This window comes from Siphateles boraxobius, unplaced genomic scaffold (genome assembly GCF_051911475.1).
Source record: "Siphateles boraxobius isolate OS27281-9 unplaced genomic scaffold, OSU_SipBor_1 7, whole genome shotgun sequence".
NCBI classification, from domain to species: Eukaryota; Metazoa; Chordata; class Actinopteri; order Cypriniformes; family Leuciscidae; genus Siphateles; species Siphateles boraxobius.
The window spans coordinates 8,014,482-8,027,050 of record NW_027509197.1 but is presented as its reverse complement, the minus strand read 5'-3'; the positions used below and the strand labels follow the sequence as shown (position 1 = coordinate 8,027,050).

The window sequence follows — 12,569 nt, the reverse complement described above, 5'->3', positions numbered from 1 at the left end:
TTTGTACAGTAAAATGTTTTAATTCTGCCCCATTGAATAAAACAATCATACAGACATATAAAAGGCAATTGCTAGGTGTCTACCATAATACTGGAAAATTCTTGTGCACTGTGTCCTATATTAGGTGGTTTATACCTACAGAAGAAGCCACTTCACCCATGGCGCACTGTTTGTATATAAGGCACTAATTACCACAAAGGATTGGTACTGTTAGTGGAATTTAGTGGAAATTAAACACACACACACACACACACACACACACACACACACACACACAAACACAAACACACACACACACACACACACACACACACACACACACACACACACACACAAATTCTCCCAATTTGGTGGGAATGCAACTACACTACGGAGGCAATAGCGACTCTAATCCTTATTCTGACAGTTATTTTACGTAACAGGTATAAAGTAGTTGCTGGGTCCAGAGTAGTGGTATACCTGGAGGTTTTCGTACAACAGTTTAAAACATCCTAAACATCAGGCTTTGGTTTCAGATCACTCCTCCTGTACTCAGTCCGACCTCAACTGCTTAAACTCCTTTATTTCTTATAAACCTGGCTTGTTAGATCATTTTTATCGATTCAAACTGAGCATCAGAGTGGGACTGAACACAATGAGAGAGTTTCAGCATGAATTGCCTCTAGCAACTAACATAAATACAAGCTCAATGCATTTGTGCAGCAGTATTCTTCTAATCTATGGAGCTGATCTACTCTGACCGAAGGACTTTCAATGCATCCCTCATGGCAGAAAAGGCATGTATGTCAAGTAATAACATGGTGGGTTATTCGTCCCATAATGATATTAAAATTCAAAGATATTGCCTTTCTACTTTACTGAGCCACACTCTGTTTCTAGTGTGTAATGAGCGTATCTACCATCTAAAGCATAAGAGCAAAGCAGCAAACAGAGGAATTCTAACATTAGCACCTTTACGAAAGGTCTCAAGACTATGACTGCCTTCGTGATGAGAGTGAAAGAGAGAGCGAGCTTCATTCAAGTCACGTTTTTATCTCTCAAGCGAGCTCTTACTAGTGTGTAGTTGTTTTAGCATGACTATCTACCACCTGACTGAGGGATATCTCTAGTTTTGAAGCTCTGAGGTCACAGTTTGATGGATGAACCCGTGTTGTTTTGCTCTCTCAACATCACTCTCGAACCCTTTCTTATTCTTCTTTCTTCTTCTATTGCCATTGTCTCAATAAAATAAAATTAAAACATTTCCACATATAACTGTAGACAGATAAACAAATAAATGGTATAAAGAATAATACATAAAATCAAACAATAGTGAATAAAACCAGGGCCCCCATAACAAAGTGCTGGGCCTCTTCGGCATCGTTTGGAGTGACACAATCAAACAATTTACAGCACTCAAAGACATATGAACATACAAAAGAATAAAAAGCTAATGAAATATGTAGAAAAATACAGACGTAATGTAAAACACACTAACCAGAGAGTAGATGCAGTACAAATAGCAATAAAAGTAATAACCTATTTATTGAAAATACTGTGATTCTTCCTATAACAGTACGTAATCTCAGGAATCCTGATTGTGATCAGTAGGAGAGGAATTTGTCCACATCTTCTCCCTCCTCTTGTCTCTCTCTGTCCTGCTTTAGACCTCCTTTGTGCTGGTCTTCATCTTCTCCACAGTCTCCTTATGGAGGGAAAAAGTTATACGTCAGTCCATTCGTAGGTTCAGCCTCAGGCTAACAAACCACCTGCAGTTTACAGCCCTTTAAGAACTGTATTAGTCAGATGACTAACTAACTCCTCCCTCAAGCTTAGCTAAACCTGCCTTGACTTGAAGAAGCTAGTTCTTAGATTCTTATGTCAATTATGTCCACACAACAAAACCACTTACTATTGTTTGTCACATTTGGCTTCACTTGTTTTAAGAGATTAGTGCGTGAAGTGGAATGAGACTATAAAATACTCCTTATATCATCAAGCTCCTGCTTCTACTGAGGGATTCAGTTTCTGTGTGCCTGCAGTATGTGATAAACCCTACGTAAAAACACATTTGCTGTGTGCTTCCTATTATCGCTTCGGCAGATTAGTTTAGATTAGATTCCCTTGAAATCACACTCGTTATTAAAGGATAATTCCGGTATTTAACACTTTGAGACTGTTTTCTAGTTTGTTTTGGATTAACTAGAGTGGTGGACACATACATTTTGACGATGGGTCCTGTCTCGACTTTTTGACTATTTTAGAATCGCCTTTGACCGCTTCAGAGTGGCTGTCTACGGGCATGCACAAACATGTCCTTAAAACAACCCTTAACGTTCGTTTTAGTGGTGTTCGTTGATGTTCCACAACAAGTAGTGTAGCGAAATACAGTTTCTATTGTGTTTTATTTTCCATTTTGTAAAATCGCATTGATTTCTGTTGGAGGACTTATTGCTCGTTGATATTACTGCGCTACCGGAAACGGAAAAGGGGGCTGTTTACATTTGGTTGTAGTCTTTTCGCTCGGTTCTCCATCTCTCAGAAGGCTAACTTGAGCAGAGCAACTGTGCTCCTAGAGTAGCGAAATAAACAAACAAAAAATCCTTACATCTAAAATGGATTATGAAAGTTGAAGTTGAACTCGACTGTGACTGTCCCGCGAGACCTTTTTTTACTGTCTTTGCGCTAGACACCGTGCTCCGTACAGCGTCCTTGTACGGCAAAGTGGTTGTCGCCATCAAGTGGTCGGGAGTGTGCTAACGCTTAAGACTCAAATATCCAAATATCGAGCGGAAGTTTATACGTGGTTTTGAGGTATCTGAAAAAAATAGTTCCAATATAGCAAATAACACAGATTGAAATCATACATTGCGCCGAAATATTTGTTTTTAATCATCAACGAACACCACTAACTACTCGGTGAGTTGCACAGTTTTGTGTAGCAAAACTGTTTTGAGTAATGCGTAGCGAGTATTTCGTTCCCCATAGTGTCATCTTTCTTAACACAGTTCCACTTAGAAAGGGAATTTCTCGGGGTAGGTAAGGGGTGGTGATGGCGCAATGGATAAGACACATGCCTTTGTTGTGAGAGACCCGGGTTCGAGTGAGACACCAATGTGTCCCTAAGCAAGACACTATCTTAACCCCTAGTTGCTCCAGAGGCGTGCGACCTCTGACATATATAGCAATTGTAAGTCGCTTTGGATAAAAGTGTCAGCTAAATGAATAAATGTAAATGTAAATTGTAAGAACTGTCACCATGGTTCCCTGAGAAAGGGAACGAGACACTGCATCGCCTTGCTATTCTTCCAGGCATGCCTGTACGTCTTCCTTCAGACAATTGAAGTTGAAGTTTCTGCCGTCGCACCTGTGACATCATACCGACTGCAGAAGCCAAGCAAGATTGGCGTGTACCACACATGCTTCAGGCACCGGTTCACGGGGGCGTTTCACCATTTTCCCATACACACTTTCCCATAACCTGAGACAATTCTTTATATTTTGAAAGAAGTCTCTTATGCACACCAAGGCTGCATTTATTTGGCTCAAAATAAAGTAAAAACAGTAAAATTGTGAAATATTAATACAATTTAAAACAACTGTTATCTATTTGATTATATTTAAAATGTCATTTATTCATATGATGGCAAAGCCTTCAGTGTCAAATGATCCTTCAGAAATTATTCCAATATGCTGATTGTTGAAAACAGATGTGCTGCTTAATATTTTTGTGAAAACCAAGATACCAGAAAACCAGAATTCTTTGATAAATAGAAAGTAAAATAATATTATTTGAGCTATTATTTGAAATGGAAATCTTCTGTAACATTATATATGCCTGGTGGTCAGACATTTTAAACTGAATAAAAGTTTTAATTTCTTTAAAAAAAATATCTTACTGACCCCAAACTTTTGAAAGTTTTTTTATCAATATATTTTGGTATTGAATGAAATCTAAATATATTTATGGCCTTTTTTTATTAGATGGGACAGTCAAGGATATATGAAGCAGTTCAAAATTAATTTGCTATGAATGAAGTCAGCTGACCTGATGCTTGTTGAGTTCAGCCACACGGCGGGTCCACTCCTCTTCAGTCATCTCCTCATCCCCATTAGTGTCAATAACTGGGCTTTTTTCTATGGAGCCAGTCAGTCTCATTATCATTTCATTATAAAAATGTGCGTTTATTATAAAATCAGTACTTTTGGAGAAGAGTGGGGTAAGTTGTGTCAGTTCCTTAACGTAAGAAACCTTATAATGTGACCAAATACATTTTTCAGTACTTCTTGTCACTTTATTGCTATCTTCTCAGATAGCATTGTATTATGTAATATTGTAATATTTGGGTGTATTCTTTTTTGTATCTGGTGTCCTTTTGCCAAGACTACGCAGTGCAAAGTGGCACAATTTACCCCACTCTCTGCTTATCTATCAAAATATGATTATAAAATGTATTTGGTGATTTAAACTCACCATCACAAGTCATGGCGGTGCAGACCCAGTTTCCACACGCACAGACGCAGCGGTTGCACTCCACCTGTGTCTCGGCACCGTCCTCATAGGTCTCATCCTCCAGAGCACATTCTGTAATAATACATACACCATACCCATGTTACCACATGCATGGGGAAACAAAATATGTGCTCCAAAAACATGCAAAACATTTCAAAATAAGCTTTCAAAAAGCAAAAGAAGGCTTTGACATTGACTACCAACACTTTATTCTTTATTTACTAGCTTGAAATCAGTGACATCTCTCAGAACATAGCCATTTTGTGTGAAAGGCATGAATTACATGAATGTGCCTCCAACCTTTGTCCCAGATTCCCAAATTCAAAACAGGAAATTACAGTGGGATGACTATGTTGCTACAACCATTCAGGGGAAACTAGGGTAAATGAATATGAATATGGGGTGTGCAGTTCTGAACAAACATGTCAAGCTTAAGCCAGGACATTTGCTTTTGATTCGGAATTATATAAAAGTGCTACTATGAATGCTGTTCTGTTGTAAGTTCAATGTCAACATAATTTATAAATGTGATAAATTTATAAACCCTTCTCCATGATATTTGTATTGTTCTATAGTATGTGCTTTTTCATGCTTTTTCATTTTTTCATGTCAAAAAACTTGTATTTTTATATAATCATTTTAGTTTGAGTTTTAGTCATTTTGTTATGCGTTTTTGTCCTTTTTATTAGTTTTTGTTAATTTTATATTTCTATTAACTTTTATTAATTTTGTAATAATTTATAAAGTTTTAGTTGTAGTAATTTTAGTAGTACTTCAATTACTTATGTCTGCAAAGACAACATATCTTAATTTCATTTAATTTTTCCATCTAGCATTTATATTTTTTCATCTTTATTTCAATTAACAAAACATTTTTCATAGCTTTAGTTTTAGTTAACAATAAGTTTGAATGTGTAAACTCTGCTTCATATGATGCTAGAGAAAGCAGTTCCTCCCACTGAACTTTCACCTAGTTCTGCATACGGAGCCGATAAGCCTGAGGAACATTCTGTGGAAGAGTGGAAAACCCCTTTCTGCCTCACACAACTACAATTCTGGGACTGTGGAACTGAACTTTGTTTTTATGAAGGTTCTTTAATATGGAAGCAAAACCTTTAATGTGAAGGAATTAAAACTACACCTTCAGAGTGAAAAAGCACCACGGATTTGTACACAATCTTGACTGCCCACATTGTCATTATCCAAGTGATGCATTTTTTGTTCACATATGTGGTTTAAATTGCAGCTGCTCAGATTTTCTGGATACACCAACATTTCTGACTTTTGCATATTGATTGAAAAAAGTCTTTATAATCCACATGCTGGTGCAGGAAAAGGAAAGACAGAAAGAGACTTACTCTTCTCAGGAGGGTTGAAGCCTGGTTTCAGGCAGTTGAGGAACTCATCAAAGCTCAGTTTCCAGTCGGCATTCTCATCTGAGAGCTCAATAAGAGCGTCCACACAAAGGCTCCTGCGAGATACATGTGGGATCATTTGTAAATTCCTTTTAGGACAACACATTTTATTCAGATGTGATCAAGAGGGCATTTTTGGAGTTAAAAATACAACTCCTATTTGTGTTTTCAATGCACTATCCAGCTAACCAGTAGGACAGTGAAATGTTTGCCCGTTATTATCAGTGTTTGTAGAGTTTTTCCACTCTAGGTCATCCTGACCGCCAGATGGACACAATAAACTCCCATGACCTTTACTGTCAGAGAAACAGGAAGGAGTCCAGTGTGAAAGAGATTATTATGATGATTATAACTGTAGTGTAGGCTAGTGGATAGAGATTGTTAGTGGCTAGTGGATAAGGGTTGTTCACGCAAAAATGTAAAGTCCGTCCTCATTTAGACAAAAGGATACAATGACTTATCTTTTGGATTCCACTGAACAGTTGTCTAAATTTAGTTTTTCGACCAGCTTACACAGAAGAAAGTTAAAGATCAGGAGAACTTTTACCCCCAATCTTGCAAATTATTTTTTTATATCCTTGAATCCTTGTGTGACTGTGTGTTTTTACCTGAGTAGACGGTTGTTCTCCTCTTCAACGTAAGAGTTCATCTGAACGGCGGTCCCATTGTGCTGAATGAACTTGAGCAGCTCTGAAGAATCCAGCTGAGTGTCTCCGTTATCATAATTCTACCAAGAAGCATAAGAGCATACTGAAAATAAATGTAATGAACTCAGTATTTTCACACTTTAAGTTAACCCTCTATCATTCTAAACCGCAAGTAAAAGGAATCCTGGCTTAACCTGCTTCAAGATTCACACTGCTTATAATTTACCCGTGGTTTTAATTAATCTTGGGTTTCATAAACTGACACATGGTTTCACATTACAATTAACAATCCTATTAACATGTTTGCGGTGTCAGTGTCATTTAAAGGCTCTAGCGTTGCGCATCCTGGTATTGCGGACTAAACTATCAAGTTTTGTACTAAATGGACTTTTTGGACTAAAGGTAAGAATGAAGTGGCACTCCAATTGTCACATTTGCTGTCACAGTTTGACATTTGTTGTCTCAAACGCTGAAACAATAGTTTATAAGACACACTGTTTCTGTCCAAAGCACATTAACATAACGCACGATGGGTGAAGTCTTAACATTCTAACACCGCATCGTTTCACACTGCACACGTTTTGCACCACAATGCGGTTTGGTTTGGGTGTAAAACAAGTGCGAAACCTGTTTCAGAGCAATGTTTCATTCATTTACCCGGCTTTAAAACTTACGTGTGAAAAGGCCTAGTGTTGAAATCAGACAAAAAAAGTATGCTTTTACATTTTGATTAACAATTAAACAAATACTTACAATATTTTTTACTACAATTAATTGAATGTTGATTAAATGAGTTATGTTAAAATTATGAAACTGCTTGACACTGTTTTTATTGTTGGATAGAGTCGAGAAGGTCATGACTACTAGAAATAGACAGGCCATTTGAAGTCGAGGAAACAGATATTTTATGTATTTACACCTTGCTACTTTTCATGCTAAGTTATCTAATATCCTTAAAGTTCCCATGAAATCAAAATGGATTTTTTTTTGGCTTTTCGTATGAATATGTTAGCCTTACTGTTATCTGTGAGCTATTGTGTTCCAAAACAATAACAAAATTTGCATTTAGAAGATATAAGTGTTCAAAACGTACAGTCTTTCACTTCTGTCAATATGGATCAATGATTTTGATGACATCAATCTACATACACTTCAGCTTCTCATCAGATATTCTGTCCAATGAAATGCTCCCAAGAATCTAAAGAATGAACTCTTCCTGAAATGGGAGACGCAGCAGGCCAGACTCTGAGGTTATCTGGTCTCTGTGCAAGTACTGCATTGTTTGCTCTGAGCAGATAGTCTGATGTCTGATATCTACTCGGTCGTCTGCAAATGTGTGTAGGACAGTAGGTAGATGAGACTGTGCGTGCGCTACAATATATGAACCCTTTTCACATTTCCGGGCTTCTCCGAAGCAGAAGTTATCATAGTTTGGTAGTGAACCAAAATTATATATAATATAATTTTTGTGTTTGCACATTTTTCTCCAGTAGCAACAGGAAAAAAAAAACACAATGGTGTTTTTCATAGCGTTACAAAATAAGTAAAAAAAAATTAAAGATATTGATTTAGGTGGTCAGAAGAGAGAAAGATGTAAATTTAGTGTCACTCCCTCAGCTGTTGTTTTAGAAACTCTAGGTATCTGAAATTGAAGACAAGTTAATGTTCACAAAGTATATTGTTATAAATGTACATTAAACTTTGTAAAAATACAAAATACTCTGCTAGATTTGCAATGTTACAGTAATAACTGTGGAAAGACATCATCGCAGTAAAAAAAGCCATAGGAAATTCTTCCGTTTATACAGACACATGCATCAGTGATCAACATAAGCTACTTTGAAACTTTTGCACATCTTTCTTTTGGTTTAATCTTATCTCAACAGTTTGTCAGAAGACTGTATTCTGCCTGGTACAAGTGATTTTGTCATGCTGACCAATAAACAAGAGTAAAAGGACATGTTCATGATTGAGTCAAACTTCCTGGCTTTGTTCTCAAACATTTGAAGGGAAAATTGACCTGAAAATTAAAATTATTCCATCATTTATTCCCCTAACGTTGAAAATGACACTGTTTCTTCTGTGGAACACAACAGAATATATTTTGTAGAATGTTTCAGTGAAAGTCAATAGGGATCAAACCGACATTTGACCCCATTGACTTCAATTGTTTGGAGAAAAAACAATTTTCTTTTGAGTTCCACAGAAGAAGAAAATTCATATAGGATTGGAATGCAGATATTGACAGGAATTCATTTTTGGGTGGACTATCCTTTTAAATACTTTAGAGAAGGATGTTTTGCTGATCTGAGCAGCATATGGATTATTGGTCAGGTGATAGCAGTCAGTCAGATTTATGGATTGTGCTGACAGCTGTAGAGACTTGTTCATCAGCCATCTGTGCGTCACATCTCTGCCAGTGCAAAGGTGAACTAATACTGAAACAGACTGATCCATGAAAAGATCCAACAAACTGTTGCTATGCAAACAGAAGTCGTTTTAGGTGTATTTTACACGCCTTAGGAGGCTGTCAGAAAAATGATGTGGCGTGTCCTGAAGGGAATTTGAAGAGCGGCAGGAGGGCGCAGACATTCCCTAGTGGAGGCTAATATACAAAAAGCCCTGATGCTGAAGGAACTAGACCAGAATAAATCTCGTTCCTTCCATGACTACACTTCAAGCTGATATCAATGCAAAAGAGATGTCAAACATCTGTGTTTGTAACTTTGCAGGCATTTGGAAACCAAAACTGTCACTTAACCTATTCTGCTTATGTTATGATGTTAATAATTCTGCATGTTGTTGGCAGTGGCGGAGCCATGCCTGAAGCGTCATTTGCTTCACACCAGATACATCGCGCTCTCAAGTTCAAGTTTTCAAAAGTGCCGTGGATGTGTTTTGCTGTAAAACGGTAACAGAAAGGACAATCTATATTGTCCATAAGCAAAGACTTATGGACTTATACACAGAAATACACACTCTTCCATTAAATGTTGAAGTCATTATGTAGATACATAAACAACGATTTAAGACAAAATTATGTTATTTAATAGAAAACTATGTGAGTGGCGCTCTGTGGCACGGCAGATATCAGATATATGGGGTGTTCAGTGCCCCCCTGGACACCCCTCTGGCCCCCTCACTGATTGTTGGGCCTATACAATTAGAAATGGCAAGACAAGACACCCCATGTGAATAAAGGATACAAAAAATAGGGTAAAAAAATAAATAAGCAAGTGTAACATGTAGTTCTATGTCTGTTTTGGGTTACACTTTATTTTAAGGTGTCATTGTCAGTGTAATTATATATTTAAGTACTGAGTAATATTAAGCAACTACATGTACTTACTATATGGGTTAGGGAAGTATTAGGATTTGGTCGAGGGTTAGTTGCAAATACTTATATGTAATTTACTGTTATTACTATGATAAATACATGTAAGTTGTAACAATATGTAACAAGGACGCTGTAAAATAAAGTGTTACCCTGTTTTGTTTTGTTGTGTTTAGGTTCTGATTTCCCTAACCTGGTTTGCCTCAGTTTCCCTGTCCCTGTGTGTCCTAATTTACGAGAAGGGTCTGGCTGCAGACCGTGGGTTAGTGGAGCTCCACTCTCGAACAGGAACTACGTCACCTCCACTTGAATTAATAAAGGAGGGCCAAGATGGCGTCGCTGTGAGCTCTTCGAATTATAACTCAGGTCATTGACTGACTGGCTGTCAGATTTGTTACATTATGGTTACTTGCAGTTAATGTGTGTTGTCAAATAGTTTAAGATCATTATGTTTTACCTAAAAATAATTAAAACTGTTAAATTGTAGAAATCATTCTTCATTATTTTACTGTGGTTGATTTGTACATGTTATTTTGCTTTAAATGCAAAATTCGGAAATTACTTTTACTATAATATTTTATTAAAAAAGTAATAAAATGTTGACGCTTAGACCGCTTCGATATTTTGCGTGAAGATTAGGTCAGGTCTCTGGTCAGGTAACGTATATATATCAGAGAATGTCATATGCGCTCTGGTGCAGTGGAGGTGACGTATATTTGCGCTCCGACGCAGTGGAGGTGACGTATTTCCGCTTTCGAGTGGAGCTCCACTCGCCCCGTAGTCTGCAGCCAGCCCCTATTGTAATTTACGCACCTGTTCTGTTTCCTGTTGATTACTCAGTATTTAAAGTCCCATCTGTAGTCAATAAATGTATCCCTTTAAACTCATTTTTGATCACCAAAATGACAGATTTAAACGTTTTTTCCTTGAAAAAGATTTGTCATGCCTTAAAATAGCTTGAATGTAACTCTACACCCTTCCCTCATTTAGTATTCGCAGTTCTATGAATATGCAATTTAGCCCCGCCTCCACTCCCTCACACCAGCTCAGAAATCCACTCATTGACGATCACACGTTGACATGATTGGTTACAAGGTAGTTTGTGACGTCAGAAACACCAGCGATTTCAAACTGTGTTTTTGAGATTGTCTTTGGTTCACTGCAGTTTTAAAGAGAAAATACTCAGCAATTTTGTTGACTTATGAATTTGCACATAGTTTGTCTAAAAGCATATTAAAAACACCACATTGACGTATAAACAACATTAAATGCTTGATTTTAACCACAGAGGGACTTAAACAATTTCCTTAGTTCCTAATTTACACACCTGTTCTGTTTTCTGATATGAATCAGTTCATTCAGTTTTTGGTTTGGTCTCATTTATGTATTTATGTGGTTGTTATACTATTACTCCAGAAATCTCCTGCGTGTTCTTGTTGGATTTGAATTTTAAGAACATAAATCGGAACATTGGATGAAGCCAGGTTAAACATTCTCGTTTCATTTTGTTGACATAGTAACATTTTAATTTACAGATATACATAAGTATTTTTTTAATCTCTTTTTTTCACTGCATAAATCAGAAAATATTTTCAAAATCCAGAAGAAAAAAAATATTTTCACGATGTTTTTTTGGATTAAAATGTTTTATAAAATCAGGTAGATAATAAATGAACAAACCTCACTGTAAAAACCTATGGATGGATTAAAACTGTAAAATTTGATGTAAGTGCTACTGAAGTGGAGATTTCTGCCAGCTTTCTGAGTGAAATAAAATAAATACTTCAGTATATTTTGGATGTTTTCTTTGAAACGTAACGCAAAATCTATAAACTTTTTGTTGGTATTGTCTTGTCATAAAGTATGAAATTAAACAAATTCTTGCTGGTTTAATATTTGAAATGACTGCACACACCTTGAAGTACTTGAGGAGGATATCAGTGAAGTTGGAGCCCTTAGTGAACCAGCCGTCTGGAACAACCTCTGTCTGCAGCCAGTCGATCACACGTCTGCGCAGCTCGTTACGATCCGCAACGTAACACACAACTTCAGAGATTACACACACAGGCAGACAGACAAAAAGTTAAACAGAAGAACAGAGAAATGCTGAACACATATATCATATGCTAACTGGTGTTTCAGGTTTAGTGAATTCAGCTTTATCCTCCAGGGATCCAGCAAGTCAGTTTTGTTCTTGACAGAGAACATTTTACTGATGAGACCCACTGGTGCATCATAAAGATGACATCGTGGGCTTCTTAGAAATGTTAGGGAGTTCTCTTCTTGGATTTTAAAAATGTGTGATTATCATGTCCATTTGATAAATGTCTGATATTTGAAATAAACCGATTTTAAGGAATGAGAAACAGTATTCTGTAAGAAAAAAATCTGTATAAAAAAACCCGAAAAAGTACTAGTAATTTTCTGCAAGAATTATATCTGCTAAGTTAACGGACACTAAAGGGCCGTTTACACTACACCGTTTTCAACTAAAAGCGTAAAACTTAATGCATGTTAATTGTAATGCTTTACTCATTACATCAGAAAAGTAATCTGATTATGTAATGCATATTACTTGTAATGCTTTACTCGCTACATCAGAAAAGTAATCTGATTATGTAATGCATGTTAGTTGTAATGCTTTACTCATTACATCAGAAAAGTAATCTGATTATGTAATG

At 36.7% G+C, this 12,569-nt stretch overlaps 1 protein-coding gene across 1 annotated transcript in view; it reads right to left on the bottom strand.

The window, feature by feature from the left end:
* The window catches only part of fstl1b (follistatin-like 1b), a 50,257-nt gene continuing 37,688 nt past the window's right edge, over window positions 1-12,569 (bottom strand). The window contains exons 6-11 of the mRNA XM_077216758.1: window positions 11,804-11,934; window positions 6,516-6,634; window positions 5,851-5,963; window positions 4,454-4,564; window positions 4,028-4,116; window positions 1-1,684 (exon numbers count right to left, since the gene is read on the bottom strand). Of these exons, the coding sequence (XP_077072873.1) occupies window positions 1,643-1,684; window positions 4,028-4,116; window positions 4,454-4,564; window positions 5,851-5,963; window positions 6,516-6,634; window positions 11,804-11,934 (605 nt within the window). The 3' untranslated portion in view covers window positions 1-1,642. The remainder of the gene's footprint in view (window positions 1,685-4,027; window positions 4,117-4,453; window positions 4,565-5,850; window positions 5,964-6,515; window positions 6,635-11,803; window positions 11,935-12,569) is intronic.